Consider the following 15,370-nt stretch of genomic DNA (forward strand, 5'->3'; position numbering starts at 1 on the left):
TATATATTTTATTGATTTCAGAGAGGAAGGGAGAGGGAGAGAGAGATAAAAACATCAACGATGAGAGAAAATCATTATTTGGCTGCCACCTACATGCCCCACAACTGAGGATTGAGCCCGAAACCCAGGACTGTGCCCTGACCGGCAATCAAACCATGACCTCCTGGTTCATAGGTCGATGTTTAACCACTGAGCCACACCAGCTGGGCATGAAATGTTCTTCTTTTGATTTTTTTCAATCATATGAAAATGTAAAGCCATTCTCAGTCCAAGGGCTGAACAAAAAGAGTTAGGGGAATCCTGTTTTGCCTCAAGGTTGCCAAGGTTTGCTCGACCCTGATCTAAACAGAAGAAGCACAGGCTGAGTGAAGCACACCCACAAAGGCTGCTACCCTCCTGAAGAGGGTTCAAGGACACCTCCCCACTTGTCCACTTGCTGCCTAAATAATCTTATTTAGTGACAGAATAAGGCCAAGAGGGCTTTCAGAAGTCATTTGATCCAACCTCTATTTTTCAGCTGAGGAAAGGAGAGCCATGAAGTGGCTCACAGTCAGTGGGTGGTCAGAACAGGCCTGCTCACATAGTTTCTATTCTCTACTGGAACACATGACCTTGGCTCCACAGCCCACCATTACATTCACTCTCTAAAACAGTGGTTCTCAACCTTCCTAATGCCGCGACCCTTTAATATAGTTCCTCATGTTGTGGTGACCTCCAACCATAAAATTATTTTCGTTGCTACTTCATCACTGTAATTTTGCTACTGTTATGAATTATAATGTAAATATCTGATATGCAGGATGTATTTTCATTGTTACAAATTGAACATAATTAAAACATAGTGATTAATCACAAAAACAATATGTAATTATATATGTGTTTTCCGATGGCCTTAGGCGACCCCTGTGAAAGGGTCATTCGACCCCCCAAAGGAGTCGCGACCCACAGGTTGAGAACCGCTGCTCTAAAATGTAACTATCAAAACACACATTTTACAGTTGTTAAATGCTTCTTTACCTTTCAGATATGTATATTTTATTGCATGTAAATTATACCTCAATTTGAAAAAAACACCCCATATTTTAGATGGGAACGTAATTGGTAGGACTTATCCCCTTATAGTGACACCTTTATTTGGTTGATTAACTCATTAGATGACTTTTGAAAAGTAGGGGTACTTGAGCCCTAACCGGTTTGGCTCAGTGGATAGAGCGTCCACCCTCAGACTGAAGGATCCCCGGTTCAATTTTGGTCAAGGGCATGTACCTTGGTTGCAGGCACATCCCCAGTAGGGGGTGTGCGACAGCTGATGGATGTTTCTCTCTCATCGATGTTCTACTCTCTATCCCTCTCCCTTCCTCTCTGTAAAATCAATAAAAATACATTACAAAAAAGTAAGGGTACTTTGAAGAGCGAGAAATCTAGAATGAAGTGTGGCTAGAGATGAAGGGGGTCAGGCTCAGGTGAGAGGGGAGAGAGGGCACCGAGGAACATTTTTATGGGAGGGTTTTAAGATTCCAAAAGTAAACTTGATCGTTTTGCCTGTGGCTCAGCTGAGCATGAGAGATGGGAAGATAAGAGAGTACAAAGCAATTCAGACAAGGTTCAGAGCTCATTCAGGGGACAACTGACAACTTGTTTGATGTGTTTCCAAAGTGTTACAGGCACCAGGCTTACATTTTTTTGGTCAGTTCCCAGACGTGTTGCCACGACTTGCCCTGGAATGGAAGCAAGTCTTTATCTGTGCCAAGTGTGGTTTTCAAACCAAAGTGCCACCTACCAGAAAGAACATGTTTTTTGGATCAGTCAGGTAACGTGTTTGAATACAGCACACTCTGGTGTATGTGCGCTGGTAGAAATGCTAGAGTAAACTCAATTTAAAGCAGTCTGAATTCCACATGCAATTTGTATAACTCTGCCCTCCAAATCAGCATCCAAATGGGTAGGGAGCCCTTGCCTTTAGAAACAGAGGAATGCCAGGGGTGGAAGGGTGCAGAGGAGCCCTGAGGGCTCCGGGAGGCATAGAAGGGAAAGGGCCAGCCCCCGAGCCCTGTGCTGAGCTGGGCAGGAGGGGGCATCGTTAAAAGTGAGTGGATGTCATTTGCCCTTTAGGGGTGCCCAGACATGTGGAGGACGGAACACCAGGACATACTGGAAGGAGCCAGGAGCCCCCTGCAGGGCACTGGACACACGAGACCAGATTCTGGTGATTTCCCATTCAGAATTCTGAGATAATAATCCTCATCTCAGGGCAGGTGACAGTGAAGACAGAGAATTGACTTGGCACTGGCAGATGTCACCTGGCAGACGAAGCTGGGAGAGCTCCTCTGGGCGATGCCACAGGCAGTGTGGCAGAGTCTAGAGTGCAGAAGGCCAGCACAGCCAGCTGGATTCAGAAGGTAGAAATTGAATGTTTTAGAACAAGACTTCATTCCTTTTGGGGATCTTCCTTGCATCTATAATAATAAAAGTATAATATGCTAATTAGACTGGATGTCCTTCTGGACGACCTTCCGGACGAAGCCAGGGCTGTGAGGGAAGCCCGGGTCCCCGGTGCCGGAGGGAAGCTGGTGCCAGCAGCCCAGGGAAGGAAGGCCTACTCTTGCATGAATTTCGTGCATCAGGCCTCTAGTTTTCTTATGAGAAGGACTTGCCCGGCCAGTGTGGTTCAGTGATTGAACGTCAACCTATAAACCAGGAGGTCATGGTTCGATTCCTGTCAGGGTACATGCCTGGATTGCAGGCTCGATCCCCAGTGTGGGGCGTGCAGGAGGCAGCTGATCAATGATTCTCTCTCATCATTGATGTTTCTATCTCTCTCTCCCTCTCCCTTCCTCTCTGAAATCAATAAAAATATATTTTCAAAAAAGAAGGAAGAGGACTTGACTAAACTCTAGGTTCTACTTTACTGTAAAAGAACAAGGTTTTTGTTCTGAGAACACAGAGGCAAGAGGGTACTGAGTGGTCCCAGTGTTAATGAGCTGGGTAAAATTCATGGTATTGGAAATTCAGAGTGGTTCAATCTCACATTTGAAAGAACTGAAAGAAATAGGGATATAGGGAGACAAATTTTCATGGGCTGGAAAAATCGTTTTTGCTTTCTTATCTCTTATCGAAGCATTGATAGAGAAAAACAGTTTCTAGTTCCTGGTGTAATTAGATTCTTGGGAAGCTTAAGGGGAAAAAAACATACCTTGCAGAAAGTCTTGGCTGGGTTAATGAGGTGATTTACAAAACAGTTTAAAAGAGGTCACCAGGGATGTAGGGGTGCCGAAGGTCTATGCCACGGCAATTTGTCGTGCTGAGACACAAATTCGAAAAGATCATGGGGCCTTTGACAGTGTGCCAGCAGCGAGCCTGCTGCCTCCCCGTGGACAGGCCACACTGCAGAGTGGCTCTTTTTTTCCACGGCTTTGTCCTGCCTTTTGCTGGGAAAACCATTTGCTAATGTGTATTTGGTGTTTTAAAAAATATATATATTTATTGATTTCAGAGAGGAAGGGAGAGGGAGAAAGAGAAACATCAATGATGAGAGAGAATCATTGATTGGCTGCCCCCTGCATGCCCCCCACTGGGGATTGAACCCGCAACCTGGGCATGTGCCCTGACTGGGAATTGAACTGTGACCTCCTGGTTCATAGGTTGACGCTCAACCGCTGAGCCACACCCAGCTGGGCTAATGTGTATTTGTTAATATGGGAGTTCATAGGTCTTAGACGTAGCTCCTTTAGTCATAACAGATAGCATTTATGTTTCCCTTACTGGACTAACACTGTCCTGAGTACTTCACCCAGGGGAGCTAGTGGAGTGGTTAGCAGCCTAGCCCCTGGGACCACACTGTCCCATCAGAGGCCTTAGCTGCTATGCCTCAGTTTCCATATCTGTAAAAGAGACGTAAGAATAGCACCTGCCTCATGAGTTTCACATGAGAATTAAATCAGTCATATATGTAGGTCTTCAGCACAGTGCTTGGAACAGAAAAAGCACTATTCAAGTGTGGCTACTAGGATCATAAATGTGAAGGGTTTATTGTATTGACCTGTGATTCTCCCAAAGCTCAGGGTAAACTTCAGTTAGTGACCTAGTATTGAAAGTGGGGTCCCACTAGGGCAGTGGGAAGGGAGAAGGGATGAGCCCGAGGAGAGGGGGAGCAGATAGCCCCTTTACCTTGCTCCCCACCTCCTAAGATGGACTAGCAGAAGAATACAGAAAATGTAAGAAAAGAGATGTTAAAACTAGGATAAACATACTAAATGGGGGGAGAGGGGGAGGAGAGATACAAACAATGAAAAAGAGGGTAACTTTGCAATGTAGAACTAAAGGCAAGGACTAGCATTTTTAAAGTAGAAAGTTAGCATTTTGATACTAGAAAATTGAAGTAAGAGCAGATTATAAAAAATAAAATTAGGGAAAGGGGAGGAATTTAGATATTTGAAATGCGATGTTTTATAAAATTTAAAGGAATGATAACTAAAATCCAAAAGTAATAAATGAAGATGAAACATTGTGGCTGGCCTTACTCACTTTCTAAGCACCAGTAATTAAGGTATTATGTAGGCCGGCTGGCTTGGCTCAGTGGTTGAGCATTGACCTATGAATCAGCAGGTCACAGTTCCATTCCCAGTCAGGGCACATGCCCAGGCTCGAACCCGTGTGGGGCATGCAGGGGGCAGCTGATCAATGATTCTCTCTCATCATTGATGTTCCTATCTCTCTCTCACTCTCCCTTCCTCTCTGAAATCAATAAGAAATATATTTTTTAAAATTAAGATATTATATATATCATTTCAGTTGTTCCTGTCAATGTCCCCAGGACGTAGCTTCATTTTGCATGAGAGAAGGGAATCTTAGGAAGGTTAAGTTCACTTGCTAGAATGCTAGTCCTGAGCTTATTTCTGAGCCTGAATTCTTGACCGCTTCACTATGCCGAATGGCTGGACCTTAATCAAAGAGGGGAATGGCAAAAACTAACAGCTTCCAGAGCTCAAAGCGTCCTTGTGCCGAGAGCCCTGAGACAGTTTCTCAGGTTTCAAGAGAAGTGTCTTGTGGGAGGAGAGCAGGGGTGCAGAAAGTAAAGACCCCATCCCTGGCTTCTGAAAGGCATTCTGAAACCATGTTTTTGGCTTGAGGCAAGATACAAGCACTGAATCAACATTGTACTGAGCAGCTGGACCAATAGGACCAGGTAGGGAATGTAAACGTGTCAAACATCCAGGTATGAGAAATGCCACAGCCTAAGCTCAACAATCAGTGGCAGCTACTGATTGGGGCCTTAGGGTTAGATAGGAAACAGGACCCTGACCGTTTTGGCTCAGTGGATAGAGCGTCGGCCCGTGGACTGAAGTGTCCTGGGTTCGATTCCAATCAAGGTCATATACCTTGGTTGCAGGCTTGATCCCCAGTAGGGGGCATGCAGGAGGCAGCTGATGGATGATTCTCTCTCATCGATGTTTCTATCTCTCTATCTCCCTCTCTCTAAAAAATCAATAAAATATTTTTTTAAAAGAGAAAGAGGCAACAGGGAGTGGTGGGGACTGAGGCAAATTGACAAATTGACATGCACTTGCCCCATCAAAGGAGTAACTGCTACAACTGATAGTTGCATGAAGAACTGTGGATTCACTATCACAACATTGTAAATTTTCAAGAGAATATGGGAATTGGGATTTTTAGTAGAGATTTGATTTTTAAATGTTGGTAACTTATTTAAAAATTTAAAACGTGTCTGCCAATGCTATGTACACCAGATATACCAAATGTCTGTACCCTGGGCAGCCTCTTGGGATTCTGTCATCTGCCATGGACATTTGGTTTGTTTCCATGTTTTACCTTGCATAGCTTTTTGGGGGGAAATTTTTGACTTTGAGAAGAAAAGAAAAATAAATCAGGTTCAGTTGCTAGGATTGCTAACACAAAGGTGGGGGTGAGCAGGACCATTAATGGGTTAAAAACATATTATAGCCCTAGCCAGTTTTGCTCAGTGGATAGAGCATCGGCCCTGCTGACTGGAGGATGCTGGGTTTGAATCCAGTCAAGGGCACGTACCTCGGTTGCAGGCTCGATCCCCCACCCTGATTAGGGCACATGCGGGAGGCAACCAATCCATGTGTCTCTCTTACATCAATGTGTCTCTGTTTCACCCCTCCTTCCACGATCTCTCTCTCTCTCATATATATATATTAGAGGCATGGGTGGGGTCCCTTGGCCTGGCCTGCGATCAAGGCCTATCGGAGGGCCAGCCGGTCAGGGGGAGGGACCTCGGGAGGTTGGCCAGCTGGCCCCCTGATCGGGGCCTATTGGGGCCGGCCGGTGGGGGGGGAGGGACCACAGGAGGTTGGCTGTGGGAGCGCACTGACCAACAGGGGTAGTTCCTGTGTTGAGCATCTGCCCCCTGGTGGTCAGTGCGCGTCATAGCAACTGGTCGACCAGTCGTTCTGGTTGTTCAGTTGTAATGGTCGCTTAGGCTTTTATATATATAGATATTAGATATACTGGATAGATTCTGTCATATATATGTATATACATATATATGTGTATATCTGTGTATATATACATATGTATATACATATATATATCCAGTAACAAATTCTACCCAGTAACGAATTCTACCCAGTAACGAATTCGAGAAGCATATGGCATAATTTGGCAGTGTTTTTTAAAAATATATATATTTTATTGATTTTCTACAGAGAGGAAGGGAGAGGGACAGAGAGTAAGAAACATCAATGAGAGAGAAACATCCATCAGCTGCCTCCTGCACCCCCCCACTGGGGCTGTGCCCGCAACCAAGGTACATGCCCTTGACCAGAATCGAACCTGGGACCCTTCAGTCGCAGGCCGACGCTCTATCCACCGAGCCAAACCAGCCAGGGCAGTGTTTTTGTTTCTGATAACCCTATTATACGCATTATTGGTGTCTTGTTGCCTACATTGGGAGTATTTCCTAGGTCCTAAGACTTCTATCAGTTGTCTGTCTCTAAAGTTTTGCTGACACTTGCTTTTTAAGTGAACATTGAGCTTATATGCAGTTAATCTCTGTTGCATTTTATTTTATCTTCAAAAAGACTAGGACAGAAAGGAAGACTGTCTTGTTTTGTTGCTGAGGATTTCCCCTGTGTGTAGGATTATAGCATGGCATGTGTGCTCAATAAATCCCTCAGAAAACCTCTCATAAGGACATGGTGTATTTACCTCTCAGTCTTTTCACTCCATACCTAGATGCATTCTCCAAACAGCAGTATCTAACATCTTGCCTTGTCATTGATTGTCCTCCTATAGCACTTTTGGTGACAGTGTGGATCAGTGGTTCCTAACTGGGAATGCATGGGGAGTCACTCATGGTGCTTTGTAAAAACCCACATGCCCGGGCACTCTCCTAAGAGTAACCAAATCAGAATCCCTGGTGCAAGGGTGCTGGAATGAGCATTTTTAATTTTATTTTGTTTTCAAATAGAACTGAACTGGTAACATTCGGAGCTGATTCTCAACATAAGGTTTTAAATTTTTTTAAAGTATATGTTTATTGATTTCAGAGAGGAAGGGAGAGGGAGAGAGAGATAGAAACATTAATGATGAGAGAAAATCATTAATCATCTGCCTCTTGCACGCCCCCTACTGGGGATCGAGCCCGCAACCTGGGCATGTGCCCTTGACTGGAATTGAACCTGGGACCCTTTAGTCCACAGGCTGAGGCTCTATCCACTGAGCCAAACCAGCGAGGGCTCAACATAAGGTTTTAAAGGAAACTTTCATTTTTGTCCTTTTTCATGGATATGGCAATGGTTTAATTTTGTAAATTCATTCTTCATAGATTTGTAAGTGATCAAGATAGATTTTGAATGCAGAAAGTAACATTTTCAAAGTTCTGAAAACATGATTCATTATATACCATATAAAAAATATATATATATTTCCTCATTCATTCAACAAATATTTGTTGAGTGACTGCTTATGGGTTAGGCACTCAAAAATTGAGAGAACGGGTCCCTATCTTGTCTGTTATCTTGTAGAGCTTCTGTTCCAGCTTCTGTTTGGATCTCATAGTCTAGAGATAACAGTAGCAATCTCATGGTTCACTTACTGTTCTAGCACTTCACATGTTTTGATTTATTTAATCCTTCCAACAGCCTTACGAACTACAGACTATCATAGTCCCCATTTTACAGTTGAGGAAGCTGAGGCAGAGAGGCAAAGTAAATTTGCCCAAGCCACATAGCCACTAAATGGTGTAGTGGAGTTTAAAGCCGGGCAGTCTGGCTCCAGAGCCACTCTACCTCCTCCCTCTTCCTGTTACCTGAGATCTCTTAGCAAACACAGTTTCCCTTAAGCCTGGCAGCAGGCGTAGGCCAGTTTCAAAGTTCACATGATATCCTGCTAGTCCCAATGAATTAACGTGTAATTCCTTATATCTTAATTTGTAGATTTCTGCCAATTTCCTCACCATCTCTGTTAATATTGGCAGGCGCTGTCATTGAATTTGCTAAGCCATCTGTTGTAATGAAGGAGACAGGGAAGAGATTTTGGACTATAGGAGGAAAAGGTCAATCACAAAGTCAGAGGTCATAAGGAATCCTCTCAAAATTAGGTCCAAATCTTTCAGCCACTTTTTACTGTAACTTCATGATGATAGATATGCTTCCATTTTTCCAGCTGGGCATTACCGTGCTGTTATTTTCCATTTTTCCTTTTATTTTTTATGAACTGATAGTTCGACTACCAAGGCTCTGTCTTGAATTCCCCCCCTACCGCCCCCCCACTCCCGCATGGCACGCTGTAGTTCTCTCAAAGGAGCTCCCTGCCTCCACTATTCCTGTTCGTGTTTTTTTTCTAGAACATATACCTAAATACTCACTGCCATTAACACCATCACCAGAGAGTTCAGTCTATATGGATAGAATTGCAAATAGAATTTCAGTCACAGTAACTGATCATACGGAGTCACATGAGAATACAACCAATTTGCATTTTCTTCATCCAAGTTAAAATCGCAAACATCCTGTTCCACACTTCATGACATCTGGGAGCGTGTGATGATCCCCTGCCTGTTTAACTGAGCACTGCTCCCAGTTCTGTTGGGCTTTGACGATGCGTTCCAGCACTGTTGGCAGGTTCTCTCGTCTCTTGGCTGTGTGCCTGGGGCCTGCATCATGAGGGCTGGCACTGAGGGAGTCGTCGTTGGCCCCTCCGACTGTTCCAGTGCTAGAACCCACTTGGCGCTTGGGCCATCCTGCTTCTCCTCCTGCCCCAGTGGGGCCTGTTCCTGAGAGGCGTCTGGTGATGGACTCCTATCCACCTGACACTGTGGGCACTGGCTATCCCACTGATCATCATGCCCATGGCCAAATAGGTCATGCCCAAGATGCTGCCCTGGGCTGCAGCACTTGCAGCGACAGAGGCATGTTTAATAAGAAGCCCCACATGTGATTCTCAGCCACGCACTCCTGATTAGGAACCTTGATATAGCCTGGCCAGGTGGCTCAGTGGTTGAGCGTTGACCTATGAACCAAGAGGTCACAGTTTGATTCCCGCTCAGGGTATATATGTCCGGGTTTCGGGCTCCATCCCCAATGGGGGGACGTGCAGGAGGCAGCCCATCAATGATTCTCTCTCATCGATGTTTCTATCTCCCTGTAAACTTCCTCTCTGAAATCAATAAAAATATATATTTTTAAAAAAAGAACCTTGGTATAGACATGCTCGTTTAATCCAGCAGTCCTCGATTCCTGATGCTCAGCTTGTTTCCAGTTGTTCTCTGTTAAATAACAGGAGTGAGCATATTCGTGGTTAAATCTCTGTCCTCATTTCTATTTTCTGGGGTAAATTTTTAGAGGTCGAATTTTAGACTCAAAGGACAGGCATATTTTTAAGGTGGGATATAAAGCATTGTCGCCAGTACTGTGTGAAAATGTGTAGTGGAGAAAGCATTGGGCCAGGTGGGAGGAGGCCTGGGCTCAAGGCCGCACTGTGCTGCCAGCAGGGCAGAGCTTTGGGCAAGTTTTTTGGTTTTGTTTCTCTTCCTTTGGTTTCATTTTCTTCTTTTGTAAAATGAGCCCCGTTATGAATCTGCACAGAAGCGATAGTGTGGATGTTACTCGGTCTCTCAGTCCTGCAGGTAAGTGTATAAAAGGAGGGAACATCTGCTGGAGTCAGCAGGAGACTGGAGTAACAGCGGGCTTTCTTCCCTTTATGCAATGTGATGGCTTACTTGAGAATTGCTTCCGGGTTTCAAAGAAGTGATTGCCATCCTGTATTGTAAGAGAAGAAAATCTAGGTCACTATCTGAAATCTAGTTCATTTTTAGGCCTCTGATAGACATTAAAGAGATTCCACACATAAGCCATGGGTGTGGTTCCAAAGCTGATTACTCCAATATTAATTTCACTCTTGTATTGTTACAGGGAAACTTTATGGTGATGTTCCTTTTATAGAAGAAAGACACAGACATCGATATGAGGTATGCTTTCACACTGAATTACTGTGGAATATAGATGCTTAGTCCATGGGTCATGTGGGGGTAGAGTAGATACCAGAACAAGCCCAGGGCTCTGTTTTGAGGGAGGACTGGTGGGAATGGATGCTGAATAGGCTACCAATAGTGGAAAATAATTTGCTGAGTGTGGGCCATTTTTCGTCTTATTTCCATTGGGAACTGGCCTAACTGGTGGGATAAAAAACTATTGATCTGCTTTGCCTAAGTGGTGGCTAGAAGGTACAAGAACTACTATGTATACAATAGTGTGGCCATTAATTTCTTCATACTTATTTTGCATCTGATATGCACTGGAGATGAAAGACACCCCTGGTCTCCCTCCTGTTGGGGAGCTTATATTCTAATTGGAGAAGACAAAATATAAGATAACAAATAAGAAGAATTACACATTAAATCATGTATCAGACAAGGTACTTGTATCTAGAACATATAAATAATTCTTACAATTTCATTATAAATAATGACAAAGGATCTCAATAGACATTTCTCCAAAAAAAGATATGCAGATGGCTAATAAGGAAATGAAAAGATGCTCAACATTGTTTGTCATCCGGGAAATGCAAATCAAAGCCACTTCACACCCACTAGGATAGTTATAATCAAAAGATGGATAATAACAAGTGTCGGTGAGGATGTAGAGTAATTGGAACTCTCATGCATTGCTGGTGGGAATGTAAAATGGTTGAGCAACTTTGGAAAAGGATCTAACAGTTCCTCAAAAGGTTGAACACAGAGTTACCATATGACCTAGCAATTCTACTTCTATGTAATTAACCAAGAGAAATGAAAATATACATCTACACAAAAACTTGTACACAAATTATTACAGCAGCATTTTTCACAATAGCCAAAAAAGTGGAAACAACCCAAATGTCCATTAGCTAATGAACGAAAAATAAAATGTGATGTATTCATACAATGAATATTATTTGACAATAAAAAGAAATGTTGGTATATGCTGTAACATAGATGAACCTAGAAAACATTATGCTAAGTGAAAAGAAGCCAGTTACAAAAAACCACATACTGTGTAATTCCATTAATATGAAGTGCCCAGAATACACAAATATAAAGAGAAAGAATGTAGATTAGTGGTTGGTAGGACTATGGTGAGGGTGATGAGGTGGGGGTTGAGGGGTGATGGTTAGAGGGTGCAGGGTATATTTTGGATTGATTGTGGTGATGGTTGAAACCTATATACTATATACCATTGAGTTGTACACTTTTTATTTATTTATTTATTTATTTATTTTTTAAAAATATATTTTATTGATTTTTTTACAGAAAGGAAGGGAGAGAGAGAGAGTCAGAAACATCGATGAGAGAGAAACATCGATCAGCCGCCTCCTGCACATCTCCTACTGGGGATGTGCCCGCAACCCAGGTACATGCCCTTGACCGGAATTGAACCTGGGACCCCTCAGTCCGCAGGCCGATGCTCTATCCACTGAGCCAAACCGGTTTTGGCGAGTTGTACACTTTTTAAAATTTAATATAATTTTATTGATTTCAGAGAGGAAGGGAGAGGGAGAGAGAAATAGAAACATCAATGGTGAGAGAGAATCATTGATCAGCTGCCTCTTGCACACCCCATACTGGGGATCCAGCCCGCAACCTGGGCATGTGCCCTGACAGGGAATTGAACCATGACATCTTGGTTCATTGTTGACGCTCAACCCCTGAGCCATGCCAGCTGGGCAAGTTGTACACTTTTAATAGGTGAATTGTAAGGTATATGAATTATATCTCAATAAAGCAGTTAAAAAAGGGAGAAAAGTTTACAAATTCTGAGAACTAGCCCAGTGTGAAAAAACAAAACAAAATAAAAGCATATGTGGTTAAGACTGAGAAGGATAAGTGGGACCCCACTTTGGTTTTAGATGAGGAAGTGCTTTTTGTGAAGGAGAGGTTGAAAAGTATGGGGAAAAGCTATGAGATGAGTGAGGGAAGGGGCTGTGAACCAGGTCATCAAGTTGTCATCTATAACCAGTATTTTAGTAGAAAACTTACTCCAAGCTTATTTTTAGAGCTTTTATGTAACTAAATGTAAATAAAGCATTGGTGTTAGTCACAGGGTAAATAAGATGGTTTCAGTCCTCAAGCAGATTTGTGATTTGGAGAGAGAGTTAAATTTTCACATAACTCCTGGCAAGAAGCAGATATGGGGATGGCTATAAATAGCTGGTCTCAAGGTCTCAAATAAAAAAAAAATGTCTGTTTCGCAGTCCTACTTTTTGAATCTCATCTTTGGGTGAGAGAACGTGGGCCTTCCACATTTAAGGTCTATGATTAGACTGTTTCTCAGATTCACCATGAGTTTAAAAATAGGTTGAATATAGAAATTAACTACTGGTTAGAACATCACTGAAATGGAAAACCCACCCAGTTGATGTAGGCCCTTTTAATAAGCTGATATGTCTGTATTACTCTGCTGCCCAAAGACATTTAATTTTTTGTTTTTTTCCAGGTGAACCCTACCTTGGTCAACCAATTTGAGCAGAGTGACTTAAATTTTGTAGGTCAGGATGTTGACGGGGAGAGGATGGAAATCATTGAACTGGCAAGTAAGTGGGCTCTTCATTTTTGAATTTTTCTGTTGAGCTAACATCTTTTTTTTTATCCATAGACATATGAAGCTGTAACTTGATACCCATTTTATTTGGTCTCTTTCTTTTCCTCTCTCCTTTGAAATAAATTTTCAACTAAATAGAAAGTATGCAGCTAAGTATAAAGTATGTGAAAAAACAGACCGCTTGTAATCCTAATCATTTTGGGCCTGTTAGTATGAATGTGCCATACAATGATGTATTGTTCTACAAGTTCTATCAGTAGTATGCTTCCTTACCATCCTTACCCTGTTCTCTTGTTGTCAGCATCTAGGTTAGGCACTCTGGGGAAGGCAGGCAGCCTACTGTTGAGTAGTATTTTTCTTTACTTTCTCCTTTGAGGGAGAATGGCCCAGTGCCGTCTCACTATTGGTGACTGGTATTGACATCTGTTGTGTGTGGGACCTGGCCCCTCATTTCACCTAGTGTCTGCTTTTCCCTATTGCTCATGTTCCATGGTCAAGTGTGGGCCAGTTGCTGCACTCAGACTTATTTTTTAAAATTATTTATTGTTTATTGAACCAGCACTGGTTTAGCTCAGTGGATAGAGCGTCAGCCTGCGGACTGAAAGGTCCCAGGTTCGATTCAGGTCAAGGGCATGTACCTTGGTTGCGGGCACATCCCCAGTAGGACATGTGCAGGAGGCAGCTGATTGATGTTTCTCTCTCATCGATGTTTCTAAATCTCTATCCCTCTCCCTCCCTCTCTGTAAAAAACCAATAAAATATATATATATATTTTTAAATTATTTATTGGTTTTTTAGAGAGAGACATCATTTTATTGTTCCACTCATTTATGCATTCATTGGTTGATTCTTGTATGTGCCCTCACTGGGGAATCGAACCCACAACTTTGGCATATTGGGAAGATGCTCTAACCAACTGAGCTACTAGGGCAGGGCTGCATTCAGACTTCTTAGTGAGATCAAACAAAGAAATTGGACTTCTGTTGAGGAAGATCACTGAAGAAGTGGTGTGGCTGGGCTGGGGCACCCTTCAGGAGCATAGGCACAAACCATACATGTGTTAGTGACAAGACAGAGGACAGTGTTCTCATTCGAAGCTGCAAAGACAGGGTAAGCTCATGCCTACAGCTGGTCCCAGCTCTCTCTTGATTTTCTAGCCCAGGGCTTGCCAGACTTTGGCTGGTGGGCCAGATTCAGTCTGCTGACTATTTTTGTACAGTTCATGATCTAAGAATGGCTTTTACACTTTTAAGTAGTGCCAGGGTTTCTCACCCTCACCACCACTGACATGTGGAACAGGATAATTCTTTGTGGTGGGGGCTGATCTGAGCACTGCTGGATATTTGACAGCATCCCTGGTCTCTACCCACTGGATGCCAGTAGCACCACTGCACCACCCTCCAAGCTTTGACACTAAAACACATCTTCAGACATTGCCAAATGTCCCTGAGGGGCACATTTGCCCCTGGTTGGGAACCACTGTTTCGGATCATCAGGTTTGAAATTGGATTTATTTAGCTCCCTTGCCCCTTCATACCCCCAACTTGCAATCAGTTCTTAAGTCCTATAGATTCCATTTCTGGAAAGATCTCTTTTGGTTGGGATTGTATTCTCATCCCTACCACCTAGTCCCAGGGTGTGGTGACTCATAACAAGGACAGAGCTCTGGCTGTGCAATGTATGTGACACTAATTTGTTGTATAAACCACTCTCACTTATTGAATGCTTAGTATGTACAGGATACTCTAAAAAGTGGTAGCATAATTTTCTAGAACCTTCCTTTTCACCTATAGCCTTTAGGCTCCAGATAACCTGGACTACTTACTCTTCTAACTTCCTACTTCTTTTTCCATCTTAGCCTATGTCACTATCCTTTGTTTCAAATTCCTTTGTCCCTTCCTTTTCTGTCTCTAATCTGTTAAGATACTTCAGGAGTCCCCAGGAGGTAGGGGAGTTGAAGTTGGAAAAGGCATTTTTGAACTTAATAGTATGTTACCTGTGTCCTGAAAGAAGGAAAGCAATGGACATTAGTGTGCACTCCTAGATGCTTCTCACAAGACCCCCATGCTAAGGACTCTGCATGCCTTATGTAAATTACAAGGCTAATGATGTTACTTCCACCTTACAGAGAAGGAGACTCGGTGTGCAAAGAAGTAAACTGCCCAGGGCCATCCAGTTAGTACCTGGCCAGGTTATTGACTCCTGCCACCACTCCTGTGGGGTTTTATTGTTCCTTCGTTTTCATTGGACATTCAATTTAAGATTATCAATCCATGTTTTGAATTAGAATATGAGAATTTATTTCCCAT

General features: G+C 43.0%; 1 protein-coding gene across 1 annotated transcript in view; it reads left to right on the plus strand.

Annotated features, from left to right (window-relative positions):
- CTPS2 (CTP synthase 2) overlaps window positions 1–15,370 on the plus strand; it is a 103,484-nt gene that overhangs the window by 70,712 nt on the left and 17,402 nt on the right. The window contains exons 14-15 of the mRNA XM_014455706.2: window positions 10,398–10,453; window positions 12,957–13,053. Coding sequence (XP_014311192.1) covers window positions 10,398–10,453; window positions 12,957–13,053 — 153 coding nt within the window. The remainder of the gene's footprint in view (window positions 1–10,397; window positions 10,454–12,956; window positions 13,054–15,370) is intronic.

This window comes from Myotis lucifugus, unplaced genomic scaffold (genome assembly GCF_000147115.1).
Source record: "Myotis lucifugus unplaced genomic scaffold, Myoluc2.0 scaffold_49, whole genome shotgun sequence".
NCBI classification, from domain to species: Eukaryota; Metazoa; Chordata; class Mammalia; order Chiroptera; family Vespertilionidae; genus Myotis; species Myotis lucifugus.